At 45.6% G+C, this 18,290-nt stretch overlaps 1 protein-coding gene across 1 annotated transcript in view; it reads right to left on the bottom strand.

Annotated features, from left to right (window-relative positions):
- LOC144818041 (granzyme A-like) overlaps positions 1 to 18,290 on the bottom strand; it is a 67,677-nt gene that overhangs the window by 11,596 nt on the left and 37,791 nt on the right. The window contains exon 4 of the mRNA XM_078675077.1: positions 17,123 to 17,389. Within this exon, the coding sequence (XP_078531203.1) occupies positions 17,123 to 17,389 (267 nt within the window). The remainder of the gene's footprint in view (positions 1 to 17,122; positions 17,390 to 18,290) is intronic.

The raw sequence follows: 18,290 nt of genomic DNA, 5'->3' as shown, positions 1-18,290 counted from the left end.
GGATTCTCATCAGGGCTTTGTCACTTATCTGCAATAGGTGTAAACAACAATGGTGTTTTTATGTTAGTTGCAAAAAGCCTCTCTTTTCCTCTTTCGTCCTAAGTTACTGAACTGGTTTTGTATCTACCTGCAGTGAATGGGCCAGTTGTCTCTTCTTGAGACTCGAATTGACTTCCTACTGGCACCTTGATTATATCAATCTTGTCTGTAACAGAAAGGAAGGATTTTTTGAGCAAGTGGGGATTCTATTTAGATTAAAACATGCCAATGTGGTGATGCTAATAGTGTCAAGGGTGGTCCTACCTTTATTTTGGCGGGGACTGGCTTTGATTGTACAAGATCTCTGGGTTGAAGTCCTGCTTCACACTCAGCCCGTAAGGATCTGGGGGAGTCGATACCATGCAGTTACATATGGTTACCAGCTTGTTGTGACATGGAAATAAAAATAAGGTGCATGCCTTCCTACCTTGCACGGAGGGGAGGGCGTTGTTATCCGAAAACCGCTCCTTGTGTTATCGAATTATTCTTTTACCTCTACGAAGCAAAATGCCGTATATACAATAAATCTTTGCCCGATCTCATGACAACTACAACCACCCCTGCCAGAACTATGTTTTTTGGATCATACCTGGTTCTTGACGTAATGCCGTATTCGGCCGTATATCTATTGCTGGGAGCAGCCGTATCAGTCACATTCGGTCCTAATGCAATAGGAAACACGCACATTTAGTCAATATCTATTGCGCCCTCGCTACCATGTATCTATGTTTTTTAAAAAGGAGTGGGAGCGTGTTACCTCTCTCTTTTTTTTTTTTTCCGGAGTTTTATATAGCGCAAACTAGAACCGAACCGAATCAGTTATCAGAGCGCTTTACATAGCACCAGTTACGTTACATTAGGACTGACACACATTCATTTTAGGTACGGGGAGATTAAGTGATTTGCCCAGAATCACAGGGGGTTTTTGGCGTCGTTACCGAGACTCGAACCCAGATCCCCAGGTCCGAGGTCGAGCGCCTTAGCCGTTAGGCCAACCCCTCTCCCCAACCCCTCTCTCATGAAGCTGTCCCGTCTCGACTCGCACTGCAGTAACGGCCATCTTGGATTTTTTACGTTATACGTGCTTCCTAGAGCCACTAGGATTATGGTACTCGTAGTTTCATTACGGGAGGGATATCAATGATAATAAATTGTCACCCGGCGCTGCCTATCTAGACCAATGTGTTTTTAATGTTTATGTTAAAAAAAAATCCATCTAGATGACAGACTAATTCAGGAGTGGAATTTAGGACAGCGGGAGTATCTTTAACTAAAGGGCGCCATGACAGTCTTTAAGGAAATCATAGCCTAGATATTTCAGAAAGGCTATTAAGTCCAGTCTGATTTGTATCAAATTTTAAAATTAAATAGCCTTCCTTCTGCAGAAGTACTCTCTCTACATCAGCAGGGCGTTTGGTATTATTCATACTGAAAAGAACAGACCATTTAAAATCGTTTTCACAATGACCCTTCTCTTCAAAATGTTCTACCATTGGGGCCGTGGCTACTTTCTTTTTGAGCCTCGACCTGTGCTGGGTAATTCTCATATTCACTTGCTGGGTAATTTTCCCAATGTAGATCTTATTACATGGGCAAGTAACAACGTAAACAACATTCCTCGTTTTACAATTAGAAAAGGAAGAGTGTTTCCATTTAACTCCCCTATGTTCGAATTCAGTCCCCTCCACTGTGTTAGGGCAGGCCACACAATTCCCACATTTGTGGTGATCTTCTACTGGTTTCATATTCCAATGGGATAACAAGGTGTTTTTGTTTTTTGATAGCGAGATATCTGCTCGCACAAGTTGTTGCCCTATGCTCTGGTTTTTCTTATATGCGAAAAGGGGGCGTGGAAATGGACATTCTAATCCCTCAAGTAGATGCCAATTTTTAAGTATCGTCTGCCTGGGTTTAGATGTGACAGGGTCTGGAAAGTGTCCTGACCCCTGGGAGGAGAAGGTGAGACAGAAACAGCCTGGGCCTGCATTTGATTTAGGGGGCAGGAGTAGCCCCCGGATGTGAAGAGGGCTGTTTTGCTGCCACAACAGGATGGCTCCACCTCCTGCTGAGTGTCTGGACCCCCACTATCAAAGGAAGAAGGTTTGCCCTGGCAGGACAACACCCAGAACTGGTTTGGACTGGGCTCAGAGCCCCTGATTACAAAAACTTCAAAGGCATTTAGGGGTATACATGTAAGAGCTGAAATCCCTAAACTCAAGACTGCAATCCATACTGAAAAAGGATTGAACCTACTTTGTGATCACGAGGAACCTCTGCTAAGGAAGAACAGCTGAAGAGACTGACGAAAAGGACTGCCGTTGCTGTGTGTTCTGGGGCTAGCCTGTAGTTTGCTGATTTGACTAAGGAGAGGACAAGGGACTTTGCTGTGTGCTGTGTCCCCCTGCTTGTGAGGACTTTGCTGTATGCTGTGTCCCGAAGTAGCGTGTCTCCAAGGGCCAGAGGAGAGCTGGTCCCCTGTTGTGGAAACTCAGGAACACAAAAGTTTCCAACCATGTCTCACTGACGCTGTGTGCGTGGTGCTCTTGCACGCTTGAGACTGCCATGTGGTCCATGGTACTGTTTATGAGGTGCCCCGTGATCGCATTGCCCCCACTGCTGCCTTGCTGTTGTGAACCAAGCCGTCACTGTACATGAGGCTGTGAGTAAAGATCACCACCGCCGGCCCGAGCCGCAACGTGCTAAAGGACTGTTTGAAACTAAGACATGTGTCTCATTGAAGCTGTGTGCGTGGTGCTCTTGCATGCCTAAGACTGCTGTGTGGTCCTTGGTACTGTTGACGAGGTGCCCGTGATCGCATTGCCCCCGAAGCGTGAAACATCGTCCACGCTGCTGTATTGTTGTTTGTGGCCCGAGCTGTCATTGTAACAGAGGCTGTGAGTAAAGATCGCCGCCGCGGGCCCGAGCTGCAATGTGCTTACGGGGTACTTGGAAATGAGGACTGTGTCTCAGAGACTGCTGTATGGTCTGTGGTACTGTTTACAAGGTGCTTTAGTGGAGTTCCTATATTCCCAATAGGCTCTGCGCATTGGAATAATATATCCTATAGATATGACGTAGGGGGTCAGTAGGTCTCTATCGAATATACTAAACTTAATTGTGATTGCCAGCTTGCTCAGAGGTCACTAGAAACGTTCTTGAATTCACAATAAGGGATTCGTTTCTGACAACCGCATAAACATGACAACTTTGTTTCCCTCGGACTGGAATAACTATCTTCAGAGTCATAGAAACCATAGATAAGTATTTCACACAGTCAATCATGCATGCTTCGTTTCTACAGAGTTGCAGAGAAATAGTGAGACGGGTGTTTTCAATAAAAGGTTTATTGAACAGTCTTCTTTCTCATGCAAGAGAGGTGAACTGCTACAATCGTTAGACAGAATGCAAAGTATAATGTGTACAGCGAGAATAGTATTATAAAATAATACTGTAATAGCATTGTATGGTTTCTAAGCCATATAAAAATACATACATAAATAACACAGGCTAAAATACTCAACAGGCGCTTCTAAAATACGCCTACCCCAATGTACCTAACCTAGGTCTAGTATGAGGGAAGAAGTAAGTATGGTCTTTAGCATAGGTTTAGTTTTTGCCACAAATCTACCAAAGGTTTCTCTAGGTGCTAATCAGCTCCATACTTTAGAATGAAGGAGGTCTGGTATCTCTGTCTCAGGACTCGATTTCCCAACACCCCGCAAGGGGAGTCAGAAACACTGGAGCTGGATTTCTCAGCAGAGGAGGGCAGCTTCCTGATCAATGCATCAGCTGGAGAGTCGGCTTCCTCCAACACTTGCTGTAGCGAGCTGCGTTGGGCAAGTAGGTCGTCGAACTGCTCCGAACCACCGTGCTTTGCCATAGCAAGTGAAGTATATTTACACCTTGAAGGTGTTTAGAAATGCCATGTTTGACTTAAAGTCGGGCATGTGAACGTCATGAATGAACCATAAGTAATAGATGTTCATTGTTAAACTAACTGAGTTCTTGGAAAAATCAATATTTAAGCAAGGGGAAGTCCCTAACGGCTAAAGCTGGTTTTCCAAGAAATCGTTGTGACGTTTGGTGAACGGATGGAAATGGCCATGCCTGTAATTGGGTTGCATGGGCTGTGCCTAAATAAGGGCTTGATTTCTATGCCTATATAAGGGCAACATGAATTGTACCTATATAAGGGCATGAATCGGGAAAATCCATTTGGAATCTAAAACGCCAAACATCAGTGCCCCGGGATCGCATGGCCCCCGCAGAATGAAACATCGTCCCCGCTGCTGTTTTGCTGTTTGTGGCCCGAGCCATCATTGTAACTGAGGCTGTGAGTGAGGATCACAGCCGCCGGCCCGAGCCACAACGTGCTAAAAGGATTGCTTGTAGCTAAGGAAGCTTCGAGGTGAAACGGATTGTGATCGTTGGTCGTCGAAAGGAATCGGCCCAAGATCATCAGCAACGGAGAAGGCAGCGCCGTAACCTGTCCGGCTACAGCGCCGCCTAGCAACAGAGCTGCAACGAGATCGGGAGTTGCCCAGCAGGACCTCCGACGAGCAGGGAGAGAGAGCGAGGCAGCGCACTACCCCTCCTCAGGTCGGGAGCTGCAAGCGTGTGTGGCCTGGGGAGGCCTGCAGGATGAGTACAGGAGTGCTCAGAGCTCTTTCCCGCTGCTCCGCATTAGATGCGCTGAGCCCCCGAGCGGTCCAGACCTGCACAGCAGGACAGGGCCGCCCCTGTAAGTCTATGACCATTGTCTCTGCTGTTGGGGCATAGTGGGGGTCCGAGTTGACCACGCAGATTGCATCACAAACCGCATTATTATTACATTATGAACTGCCTGATTCTTGCTTCGTGAATCGCATTATTATTGCAATATGAACTGCCTGATTCTTGCATTACGAATCACATTATTATTACATTAAGGTCTGTCCTATCATTACATACTAAACTGCATATCATTACATTAGGACTGCATTGGAGATCGGTTGTTGCTCATTAATACCGCAAGAACCTACAAGTGATTGCTGGCCTAGTTACCGGCCAAGTGAATTATTACGAATACGCATATGTTGCTTTTCTATCGTTTGATCTCTTCGTATTCCTTTTTTGTAAAGACATTGTTATTTTTATAACAGTGTGGTGTCATTTGTGGTGTTATGACTGTGTTACTGGGAGTGTGGCTGCAAATACTTTACACATTGCCTTGGAGATAAACCTGGCTGCTCGTGCCAAGCTACCAGGGGGTGAGCAGGGGTTATCTAAAGGTGTGTCCCTCCTTACCATCACTAGAAGCAAGGGTCCCTATTTGGACTAAGGTACCAACCTCAGCCAACTAGAGATCCCCAGTTCTAACATGTTCCCTTTGTAAATTATTGCTATGGATTAGTGATTCCATAATTGCCATATGTGATTTACTAGTCAGTCCCTAGTGCAGTGCACTGTGTGTGCCCAGGGCCTGTAAATTCAATGCTGCTGGTGGGCTGCAGCACTGAGTGTGCCAAGCACATAAGAAGCCTGTAAATGTAACTCAGGTCTGCCATTGCAGAGCCTGTGGCAGTCTGGTACTGCCATGGTTACCTGGCAAGTGCAGCCACTTGCCAGGCTCCAACCTTCCCTTTTCTTACATATGAAGGTAGACCCAAGGCACCCCTGTGGACAGGGTGCTGTGTATGTGAAAGGTAGGACATGGCCTGTGTGTGTGGCATGTCCTGTGAAAGATATACTGCCCATTTAATTTTCACTATTGCAGGCTATCAATTCCCATAGGATAGAATGGGGAGTTTGCTTATAACATTTAATAAACATAACTACCCCTGTTAATAAGATAGTTTGATAGGCCTGAACTCAGAATGTTAGGATGCATCTGTTAGTGAGGGTGATTTTCACATTCTGTGTTTGAAAATACCACTTTTAGAAAGTAGGAATTTTCTTTCTTAACCATCCAGTGTGCTTCAGCCAGGATGTGTATTGACTATCTGGCTTTAGTGTGACAGGGGCTGGGGAGGTGCAGTGGCTCCAGAGAGTCTGGATGAGTTAGGGCTGGGCTGAATAGACCTGGGCTGCATTTAGAGTAGGGGGAGGAGATTTCCTTTCTTCTGAATGGGCCTGGCCTGCCTTCCACAATGCTGTCTCCACCTCCTGCCAGGATGTTGAACCAGGGTGGACTGAACTGGTTGTGGGTGGGCACAGATACTATCTGCCTTCGGAGAACAGAGGATTTTGCTGTATGAATATTGGGGCCTAAACCCCAGAACCACCTCACCCTACAACGCAAGCCTTGGTGTCACCGACTCCATCAATGAGCTGCTGCCTGCACCGAGTTGTGAGGACACCACCCGCTGCCATGCTTCCATCTCACATCGCAACTGCGGCGGTTGTCCCTGACCAGCTCGTACCATCATGTCAGCCGCAACAAGAAAGGTACTGTCTCCGAGTCTGTTGACGCTTTCGCTAATCCGTACCGACGCAGTTGACTGGAATTGTTAGACTCTGTTGTGTTCAGTATAGCGGTAGCCCCCGAAGGAGCTACTGAGTCGGAGGAACTGTGTTTTTCATGTTATTCCTGCAATTTAATGGTTATTTTGCACAGTAACTATTTTTACAGTATTGTATGTTGGATTTTTGTTGTTTTTGGGTCTCGTTGATTTAGATAGAGTGTTGCTTATTTTTCTAAACTGGTGTGGTGCTTTCACTGTGTTACTGTATGCATGCACAAATACTTTACGCACTGCCTCTGAGATAAGAGTGTCTGCTGATGCCAACCTACCAACGGGGTAACCTGGGGTTATTTTAGAAGTGTATCCTCCTTACCCTGACTAGGAAGAAGGGTCCCTACATGGATAAAGGTGCAAGCCCTTGCCAACTAGAGCCCCTCATTTCTAACATGCAGGAAGGTGTTCCTTCCTACATAAAAACAATCATGCTAACAACCCATGGTGGAAGGGTGCCTGCGTTAGCGCACTGCTGCAAAATGCACTACGGCGAGGGCTGAAAAGACAGAAATGCGCCATCTCTTGTAAATGCGGTGCCTACCTGTCCTTTCCAATTGGTATAGGAGAGCGCAGCAAAATTATTTCCAGTGCTGCCTTACACCAATTTCTTGTAAAAATGTAGTTCTCCATTTCTCTCCCTCATTATTTCTCCCTTAACTATATAGCTCTCTGTTGTCCTGGATCAAAGTCTGATGTTGAAAAATAAGTCCCGGGCCATCAAATATGAGGGCTGGGGTGACAATTTTTTGTAATTTTTCACTATATGTTGCCATTGTTTCTTGAAAATTCAGATAACTGTAGTTTGAAAGGTACATTCAATATAAGATACAGCACTGCAAAGTAACCCACAAAGCTAATTTTCAAGAGCTGCAGAAGTCTTTGCCGAGTCACCCCAATCACTCTTTGTCCTGACTTTCTCCTCATCCTCCTTCATCCTTGAGAGGAAATTTCACAAGTCAATTAAGTGTCTATATCACCTTAAGTGCATGGGTTCAATCACTGTTCTTGCAAATAACACAAGGAAGAGTCTTTACATTAATCGATCTTTACATTAGTTCCACAATTTGCATTAGGGGGCAGATTTACAAGAAACTGAAACATCTATACAGATGCGTCAGTTTATCTGTGCCTCCTTGCGAAACCCTTGCGCCACCATGGATGTGCCCATTTAGAATACAGTGCACCATGGCGCAAGGATTGACAGATTCATCAGACATTCAGACGCATCTGTTGGTGCAAAAGTCATGCATTGCTGGAGTCGTGTCGCAAGCACGACACAGCTCCAGCAATGCACGGGGAGGCCTTTTCCCAATACTCTGCATCACTCCTTATGCCTGCTCTAAGCAGGCGCAGGGTTTTAACGCAGTGGCATCTTAAAACTGGCTCAGTGAAATCTTGTAGATTTCACTGTGTCACTTTTTTAGGGCTTTCCTGCATGGGAACACCCACCCCTTATATATGATGCAGGTATAATGTGGAGGAGGGTTTTACAAGGGGAAGCATCTCCCTAGGTGCATCACTTTGTAAATGGGCCACAACGTGGCGCATTGTTCATGCCGCCATTGAGTCACACAAAGTGACACAATTGCGGCGCAAAAATGTCTCAAGGGGCTTGTAAATCTGCCCCTGAGTGTTTTAGATTTTCCGGCGCCTCAACACCCTTTGGAGTAGCAGGAGCGCTTTAGAAATACAATTTAAGTAATTAATTCAATACAAATATGTTTGATTAAGATCTGCCTGGGAAACTCTTCCCTGGGTAGCTCACATTTGATTAAGTGTGTCACTACTAAAAGAAGACTTCGATGAATTTACCTTTTCTTGAATGGGGTTTTGATGACATTGGGACAGAAGGATGACAAGGGACTGGATCAGCAACAGCGCCGCTCTATACTGTACCGAAGTAAATAGGGTTTGGACCAAGGATTATCCTGTCAAAACATTTCGATTACACCAAAGTCGGACCTGGAGTCCTGAATCTTTCGGCGGAAACAAGCAAGGCAGGTGATGAGATGAGAAGAGGGCAGGTGAAGGAACCGAGATGGGGTGCAGGCAGGGATTCAGCAACTAGGGACTTGGCACAGGGCAGAGAAGGAGGGTAGGCTCACGTGGTGAGACCGGAAAAAGGTCCATGAAGCCTGTTGGCTCAGGAGGCCAAGGGCTTGTGACTTGATTTGGAAATCGAGACTTGATTGAAGTCTGAAGCTTGGTCTACTTGTAAAAATAAACTTACTCTTTGGTTTCATACCTAGGTGTGAGAACATGGCGAGGTACCTAGTCACCTTTGGAATCATCGTTTTGGGCACCCGCGCATGTTTCTGAACTTTCAGCCCTGAAGAGGTCCCTGGGAGCTTATTTATGAGCCCTTGCATCACTTTTGCGCTGCCGGTGTGCCACTTTTTGTGACGCACCAGCAGGGTGAGAAAATGCGCCATGTTGCGTCATATATACAAAGTGACACATCTAGGTAGATGCGTCACTTTGTAAACCCCTACCCCACATTATACCTGCGCCAGGTATAATGTATGCAGTGTGGGTGTTCTGGCACAAGTAATCTTCATAGAAGTGGGTCACGTGTTCACTGCCGCCTGCTGTTCTTCGCCTCATTCGGTCCGGGAGGACCACAAAGCCTAGGCTGCCTGTGTTTCTGCGGCGCTTGGTCGCTCACATTATCTGGTAGCACCAGATGCATCACGTGCCAGGGCGTGCCCGGGCCAAGTCCGGGACAAGTCCAGGCCAAGTGCGGACCCATCTGGGCCCGTCCATACCAGGACAAGGCAGGGCAGGGCTACCCCCCCTTGGTTCCGCACTAGATGAAGCCAACCTTCTGGGAACAACTAAAAAGGCGAGGAACTGTCCATCTGGTGAGATTTATCTGCTCAACATACTTGCTTTGTGATTGTTGCTCCCGCTGCCCTTTTTCCTGTGTTGTGGCTGCCGGCGTGGGGTTTCTGTTGTCCTTGCTGCTGGGCATCGGGAACTTGTGGCTCCAGCGGGTTATGATCGGGTGTTGACACTTTCTCGGCCCACTGGAGGACTTGTCCCCCCGTTACCTTGGGCCAGCCCGGACCATCCTGGGTTTTGGAACCATCTGTAGTTATGCACACTGACTGTGTAGTCATTGGTGAACCCGGGACGGAGGCAGGTTTGCGCAGAGGACAACCAACAATACCTGAGGGTACCAAAGGGGTCCTGCCGCAACCATCTCCCCTTAGGGTACTGGTTTGGAACGTGGTGGGGCAGAACAAGATTGGGGTACATTCATAGACTCCTTTAATGTCATCTTATTCCAAGAAACATGGAGCCTTACGTGCCCGTAAAAGAACTGGCTTCTCAACTCACGCCAAAGATGCAAATAGAAAAGAGAGAGGTAGACCCTCAGGAGGTTTAGCTGTCTAGGTGAATGTTGAACTAGGGTGCATAGCTAGACCATTGCAGGTGGAGTCGGAAGACATACTAGCTCTGGAAGTCAGCTTCAAAGTGGCACTAGAATAAGAATTTTTAATGTTTACAATAGGGTACAGAAGGGTATGGCAGAAACGGGTACTCTGTTTATCCTTGATACTGCATTAATGCAACACTCGAACAATTCCCAGTTATTGGTGTGTGGGGACTTTAATTGTACATTTGAACTGCTGGCTCCAATTCCCCCTAACCTGACTGATGAATGGGACAGTGAATGTCAGGTCCCTCAATTAGACTTGCTCCTGGTAAGGTTGAGTGCGAGAGGAGCGCAGTTGTTGGCTCTCACAATGCAACATGATCTTAGGGCAACCAATGGAAGGACCCCATCAGACACTATAGGGGACCCCACTTTCAATAAGACAGCTCAGAAAAGCAGAATTGACTATTGCCTAATATCCTTAAACTACTGGCACCTTGTCTTGGATATGGCAGTGGTCAAAAGGTCCAGAACACTCTTGCTCTCACCCTAACAAATCAAGCGTTTGTGGGGACTGTCAACCTGGGTTCGCCAGATTTTGGTATACTATCAGCAGCAAACAATCAGAGGAGAATTAAGTGGAAGTGGGTTGAGGCTCACCCAGAGACCCTAGGCGCAGTAAAGAGGAAGGTTTCCACATTTCTTGAGAAAGCTGCAAGCTCAACTGTGGAGCAGGCTGATGAGGTGATAGGATTTAGTCATGAACTGCTATGCAAAGAAATTAGGGATCTACTGGGCTGCCATGGAAACTGGCATAAGGCGGAAAGACACAGCCTACAACTGACACAAGAGCAACAGGGTACATGGTATACCAAGTCATGTAGGCCCTCCAAGCAGGAACTACTAAAGGCAGTCAAACAAAAATCTCACCATGAAATAGTGTCTTGCAGAGGCAAGTATAAACAAATAGTCGAATCTGCCAAAAGGGAGTGGGAGAGTTCCCTATGGTCATCTCCGAGGAGAGCATTGCTAGACAGAGATTCGAAAAACTTCTGGAGTCTAGCAGCATATTGGTTAAATGGTAACAAGCGACAATTGGAGTTTATAGTACACCCTGAGGCCTTGGAAACCCATTTTGGTACCTTATATGAACCCAGTTATGTGGTACCTGTGGGACAAGACGAAGGCCTGACCAGCAATGCTGTGGGGGCAATCGACCTCCATATTATGCTAGAAGAGACCAAAGCAGCAATTGCCTCCTGCACCTTGGCTCGCGCGCCTGGCCCTGACCGAATTCCCAATGACCTCTACAAAGAAGATGTGGCTCCCTGGGGTCCATACATCAATGTATTATCTAATTCAATCCTCAGAGGCAGCCCCATTCCTCCGTTGTGGAAAAATGCTGAGATCGTTCCGATCTCCAAAAAAGGGAACAGAGCGAAGCCATCTAGCTACAGGCCAATAAGTCTTACTGATTCCCTACAAAAGATCTTCTGCAAGCAGATCCTAGCTCGGCTGCAGAAATGGATCATAGAGTCTGAAGTTTTGAGTAACCTCCAGGCAGGCTTCCGAGCCAAAACAAGCACCTTAGACCAAACTTTTCGTCTGTAATGTCTATATTGGAAAGGAAGTATATATCAAAGAAGGGGAACTCTATATGGCTTTTGTAGACTTACGGTCTACTTTTGACTAAGTCCCCAGAGCAAAATTGTGGAGGGTTCTTAAGAAGCAAGGTGTGCCACAGAATCTTTAGATATTTTATTCAGACTCCTCACACTCAACACAGCACAGGTGAGATGGGGTGGGAACAATCAACTCACTGACACTTTCCCAGTCAAGTGTGGTGTGAGACAAGGTGGTGTCCTTGCCCCCACACTTTTTATTATTTTTATCAATGATGTCATCAAGTGTTTAGATAGGGATGGGTGTGATGCGCCGAAAGTAGGCAGTAGGAGAGTTCCTGCTCTCCTCTTTGCCAACGACACCATTTTAATCGCAAAGACTCCACAGGTACTTCAGCAGCTCTTAAATGATTTCATTATGTTTTGTGACGAGTAAGGCCTGGTGCTGAGTGAAAGTAAAACCAAATATATGATTTTTAGGAAGTGCAAGGCCAAATGAAACAAAAGACAAGTCCTTCCCGGCAGTAGCAAGTTAGAACGCGTCGACACCTTTGACTATCTGGGCATTTGCCTAACTCCAACAGTTAGGTGGGATCAACATATTGAAAAGGTGAAGATGCAACTCATACACCGGCTGCAAACTTGGCCAAAATACATAGAAATACATTTTCAAGGCAGCTAGCGCCAGCCCTCAAAATTTACAACACAAAAATCTTAGGGGGCGCACTTTATGGGGCAGAACTATGGGGCACAGGCTCAAGTAATCCCCTTTCACTAGTAGAAAATTCCTTTCTCAGATCCCTGACAGATCTTCCTGCAAGCACACCACTGATACCCCTTTGCCTTGATTTATCACACAGACAGCTGGCCCACAAGATCAGCTATAAGCTCCTGATGTTTTGGTATAGATTGTGGACCATGGAAGAGCTCTGCCGCTACTGGGAACCACTTTTAAAGCTCATGAAAATGCCCTCTATTTTATCAATCTGTTGGTTTAGAGCCCTAAAGGTTTGTCTAGGCAGGCTATGTTGGGGTTTTGGTCTGACCCAGGCAGTATGAACTCCATATTGAGACCCCAGCTAAAGGAAAGGTTTTGGAAAATAACACTTCTGCAAACTGCTCTTGACGCCGAGGGCATTTTCACCACTAATTTCCTCAATTTTAAATGCGTTCCTCGTTTTGAGGACACATTGGATGAAATTGCCCCTCCCTTGGCCCGGCAGCTGTTTTTCCAGTTCTGTAATAAAACACTACCCCTTAAAACTTTTTGTAAAAAATGGAGGAAGAATATAGAGAACGATGATCAATGCCCCGCCTGTAATGCAAGTGCTGAGTCCATCATCCACCTCCTATTCTTTTATCTGATGTATAAATCTCTGAGGGACAAGTGGATCTTTCCACTCTGCAAAATTGTTGGGACCGGACATTACTTGGAGGTGCTTAGATCTCTGAGCACGGATACAAGCAGAGTTGTGGTTTTTGGTTTGTCTAGATATTGGTATGCGCTGTGGTTGAAAAGGTCTAAATGTTTGCCCTGATGGATGCTGTAAAGTGATGGACAAAATCGATATGGTCTTTAGATTAAATCCTATTGAAGCAACATATGATCATTCTATCCGGACTATATGACGGCCCACTCATTTTTCTTATTCTTATTTTATCTTTGTATATTATCTAATTTTTTTTACCTTTACTTCATATCGATCACTTTTAACTGCCATGCTGTGTGTACTTTTATGATCCTATGGTCGAAATAAAGTAAATGATGATTATGATGAAATCTATGAGATTTCACTGCATCATTTCTAGGAGGCAAATGCGTCAATATCTTACGCTTGCCTCACAGCAGGCGTAAGACTGACACAGGCACATATGAAATGGAACTTGCCCGTGTGAAATGACCCATTGATGAAATTACATCACTTTTGTGACACACTCCAGTAATGCGTCATTTTTGCGCCTACAGATACGCCAGAAATACTGATGTATCTGTAACTCCTTGTGACGTGAAACATCAACTGTAAATATGACGCATCCAGCATTTCGCAAAGAGGGCGCAATGAAAAGTGACGCATCGCTGTTTTCACGCAGCGATGCGTCACTTTTCATAAATGGGTACCCAGGTGTTTAGAGACTAAGGGGCAGATTTACAATAACTGGCGCATCCCTGCATATAAGCAGGGATGCACCAGCTATTGTGCGCTGCAGCTCCGCCACCCTGGATGCGCCACATTTACAATGCGGCGCACCATGGGGCAAAAATGGCACAGATGCATCTGTGCCGTGAAAGCGGCACATTGCTGGAGTTGCATCGCTAGCACGACGCAGCTCCAGCAATGCTTTGGGGGGCCCTATCTCCACAATGCTGCGTCAATCCTTATGCCTGCTTCAAGCAGGCACAGGATTTTGTCGCAGCATGGGCCCAAAAGTGACTGAGTGAAATCTTGTAGATTTCACTCAGCCACTTTTGGGAGGCATTCCTGCGCCGGAACGCCTCCTTCTAGCACAGGGCTTTACAACGTGACGCATCTGGGAGATGCGCCAGGTTGTAAATACCCTACACCATGCCGCATCTTTTGCACCACCGCTGCATCACAAAAGTGACGCAACGGCGGCGTAAAAGTGGCGCAGGGGGCTTGTAAATCTGCCCCTAAATCCGTTGGCTGTATCCTTGTCCTTGCTTTTAAAGTGCATGAAATAAAATAAAATATCAATTTTCAGAAAAAAGCTAAATGCTTAGTGATGTTGACTTCCTTGGTTGCACTATTGATGTAACTCCTCCAAGGAGGGATCCTCTTCCTGCATGAGAAATTCACATTTTTGACTCATATATATGCGTGTGCTTTTCACCCGGTTTCTATTTTTGTTAAATTTAGGATCTCGTGGACGACTGGCCCTAAGAGTGAGCACATATTGTTTGTGGGAACGATACAGAGCGTAGTAATGCTATATCACAATCGTTCTGCTACCATTTGTCTTAAGTAGTTTCAATATATGATACTTTTAATACATTTTACTTATCTTCAAATGTTGTTTCAAAATGCAACTTAATCAGCTATTGTTTTAGGCAACCATCTTTTTCCCGATTTATGATGCATATATGAAAATACAAAACTGCACAACAGACCCGATTTAGATGGGAGACTCACGTTTTTTTAAGCCAAAATGGCTTTATTTCAGCTGTCTCCCACCTAAAATGGTCTCTGTTTCAATAGAAGTTTATGGGGAAAATACACCTTCCTGATTATATTTTGAAAAAATGTCCCACATTCCTGTTCTAAAATGTTGGCATGAATGCCAAAGTTAGTTTGCATGTCAGAGAAGATTTGCAGAATGATTCACAGGTGGACTGTAATGGCACACCAGTCTAAAAGCAGCAGATTTTCCTTCTGCTCCACTAGTGGTCCAACTGCCCAAATATGGAGTTACCTATATATGGAATCTGTAGCGCAGATTCCTCCAGCTCCATCATCAAGCTAAGGTTAGGAGGTAACTGCCATGGATGGTGATGAACAGCTGCTCAGTAGGTATAATCTGATTAGTCAACTTTTCTGGTGGATCTACCTCCGAGAAAGACTGCCAAGGAAAGGGTAGATTTTCATGAGTAAGCATGGTGTCCTTACCATACTTAGTACAGCCCCCGACACATTACAGAGACCAAATAGGTGGCCACTTGGAATATATTATTATGGCACACAGCTAATGGTGAGCTTCCCATCACCTGATTCCGGTGTCTCCAGGCTAAAATGTTCCAGCACATTGAAAGTGCACAACTAACATGCCTGCCACGTGTGAAGAAACCCTTACATTGCCTGATGGCTGGGACTGTCTTGGCTGATGTGTGGACTGTTTTGGCCTCATCAGGCTGCATTATGCAGCCTGGTGAGGAACATGTACAGGCTCCCATTACCTGTCTGAGCGCCCATCCGCGGTGCTTAGACATATCACAATCACAATTCTACATTGCAGCATTTCAGCATTTTGATTGGCTTAGGGGAGGGAGCCTGTACTTCCGCTTCAGAGGATGACGTGAGGCGAGGCTGCGGTCTGGCGGCTGGCAGCAAGGTAAGTATATTTTAATTTATTTTTCAGTCTCCCCCACTCGGTGGCAGCCGCGAAACAGAAACCCTGTAGTTCCCCAACACTAAATAGAGCCGGAAAACCGTGGGTTGGGTGTTTCAGAACAGGGCTGGGCTGGCCGTAGCAGGCACCGGGCAATCCCCCGGTGCGCCGCATGGTTGGGGGCCGGTTTTGGGCCCCTGGGGGTCGTTTTTGTTACAGGGCCGTTTTTGTATCATAGCTGCAAAATCGGCCCTGTAACAAAATCGGCTGAAAACCGCCCCTGACAAAGAGCTCGGTGGCACCCACAACCCCCCGGGGAAGAGGGGGGGGGTTTAGGGGGATTGACGAGAACTTTGCCTGGGCCGGTTTTGGTTCCCAGTCGGGCCCTGGTTCAGAAGGATTTATGGCTTACTGAGTTCCACACTCCGCTTAGCCCTAACTGAAGCCACTGGTTTGTCGCCCCAAGAGGAAAAATACTCTGGGTCACATTTATGATAACTGGCGCATCCCCAGGGATGCGCCAGTTATTTTGCGCCGCTGCTCCGACACCCATGGTGCGCCGCATTTACAATGCGGCGCACCATGGGGCAAAAAGGTGGCGCATTGCTGGAGTTGCGTCGCAAGCGCGACGCACTTCCAGCAAGGCTCGGGGGTGGCCCATCTTTCCAGCAAGGCTCGGGGGTGGCCCATCTTTACAATGCTGCGTCAAGACCTACGCCTGCTTCAAGCAGGCGCAGGGTTTTGACGCAGCGTTGGCCTGAAAGTGACTGAGTGAAATCTTATAGATTTCACTCAGCCACTTTTGCGAGGCGCACCTGCCCCGGAACGCCCACCCTGCGCCGGAACGCCCACAAGTGGCGCAGGGCTTTACAACGTGACGCATCTGCCTGGATGCGTCACGTTGTAAATGGGTTGTAGGGATGCGCCACGTTTACGCCGCAGTTGCGTGATGCAAACGTGGCGCATTCCCAACATAAATCTGCCCCCTTGTTTTGCAGCTGAGCATCATTTTGGACCACAGCTTCCTAACATATCTCAACATACATCCGCACAGCAATTCAAACTCAGAGATCAGGTCGAATTTTTCTAAAATTTAAATTTTTCTTCACACCCCAAGTTTATTTATATTCACGAGATTTTCAGTCATGGATAGTGTTAATATTTTAATTCCCGTTTAATTGTGGCAAACGTATCAGCGCTGCAAAAGATTGATGTTTTACACCTTTTTTAAACCAAATAAAATGCCACAAACCTATCCCACCTTAGGGCCTTCAATTTACCCCATCCCCCCTTCCTGCTATCACTTTGTTTATTAAACCTTTCACACACATTTTTTTTCTTGGCTTCTTTTTCGGATGTTATACCCCATTTGCCACACTCTGCTGCTTTTGTACAGCATGACAATTGCTGTTTTCCATATCCAAATTACAATATTGAAAAGATTTAACTGTAGAATGCATTTACATTTGAAGTATTTTATTTGACTGTTTTATGCGAAATGACATTGTATAAATATTACTTACCCTGCATGTGTCTTTCCCACCTTGCTTGTCACCCGCGCACAGCATGTTTATTGTTATGATTGGCTTTGCATTGTAGTGGTCTTTGCAGGTGGTTCTACTTATGACGGTGACATTGACTGCCATTAACGCTTTTGAAGGATTTTTGTCCATATTTTTTTTCCGACCCCATCCTACTGCCTCGCACACTGTCCCTTCCTTGACATCAGCAGCTTTCCCCGGTGGTGGAAATGGAGATACAGCTTTACTGCGCTTCACTTTCTTATTTAGCTGCAATGAAAACCCATGAAATTCAAACATGGTTATGGAAAACAGATGTGTTTCTCTGATTTCAATTTATACAATAATTTACACTGTATGGACTGTGTACTTTTAATTTCATTTTCTTTTAAAAGGTAGAGAATTGCGTTTTATGCAAAACTAAAAACCCCAAATTTATTGGAGTCATCCTACTGCTTCTTTGTAGATCTGGATTGAACCTTTTAAGAGGTTAAGCTGAGCTGCTGCAGAAAGAGAATTGCCAACAACCCTCTGAAAGCTGCACGGTCCTTTTCCAATGCATGCCTTCCTGCAGCAGCTGTAGTAATCAGCTGGCGACTCATACATGTTTGCTGATGAAGACTATCAGTGTGTTGCAATCACCAGTCCTAGTGCTTTAAAGGAACTCATTTATGTGATGGATTCATTTGCCATGATGTCTTCTAGGTCACAAGCAACACTTCCTCCATATAGCTGCAGAGTCATTTGATGCCACATCAGTGGTGTTGGAACAATTTTTAGAGTGTGGTTGCAGCTATGAATGTTACAGTACTGCAAAAATAGGGATTGTGAAAGATTCATTGCCACGCTGTTGGCAAGTGGGATATTAGTAGTGGTAAATATGCATCTACCACTGGCAATAAGACCAATAACATAATATAGGGCTCAGAATAGATCTTAGAAAATTATCCCATGCTCAACCCTTGGCAGCTTGGCTGAAAGCAGGTAGGCTTAACTTCAAAGACAGGTATGTAAAGCATTCTAAAACACTAATACAGTAAAATAATTAAGACACAACACACCATAATAATCTAACACCAATTTATAAAAATAGAAAATATTTTTATCTATAAAATGACACCAAAATGAAAAAGATCCAATGTAGGTTACCGGAGATATGATTCTTTAAAGG

The sequence above is a fragment of the Lissotriton helveticus genome, chromosome 2_1 (assembly GCF_964261635.1).
Source record: "Lissotriton helveticus chromosome 2_1, aLisHel1.1, whole genome shotgun sequence".
Taxonomy (NCBI): domain Eukaryota; kingdom Metazoa; phylum Chordata; class Amphibia; order Caudata; family Salamandridae; genus Lissotriton; species Lissotriton helveticus.
This window is presented reverse-complemented; position numbering and strand designations above follow the sequence as displayed.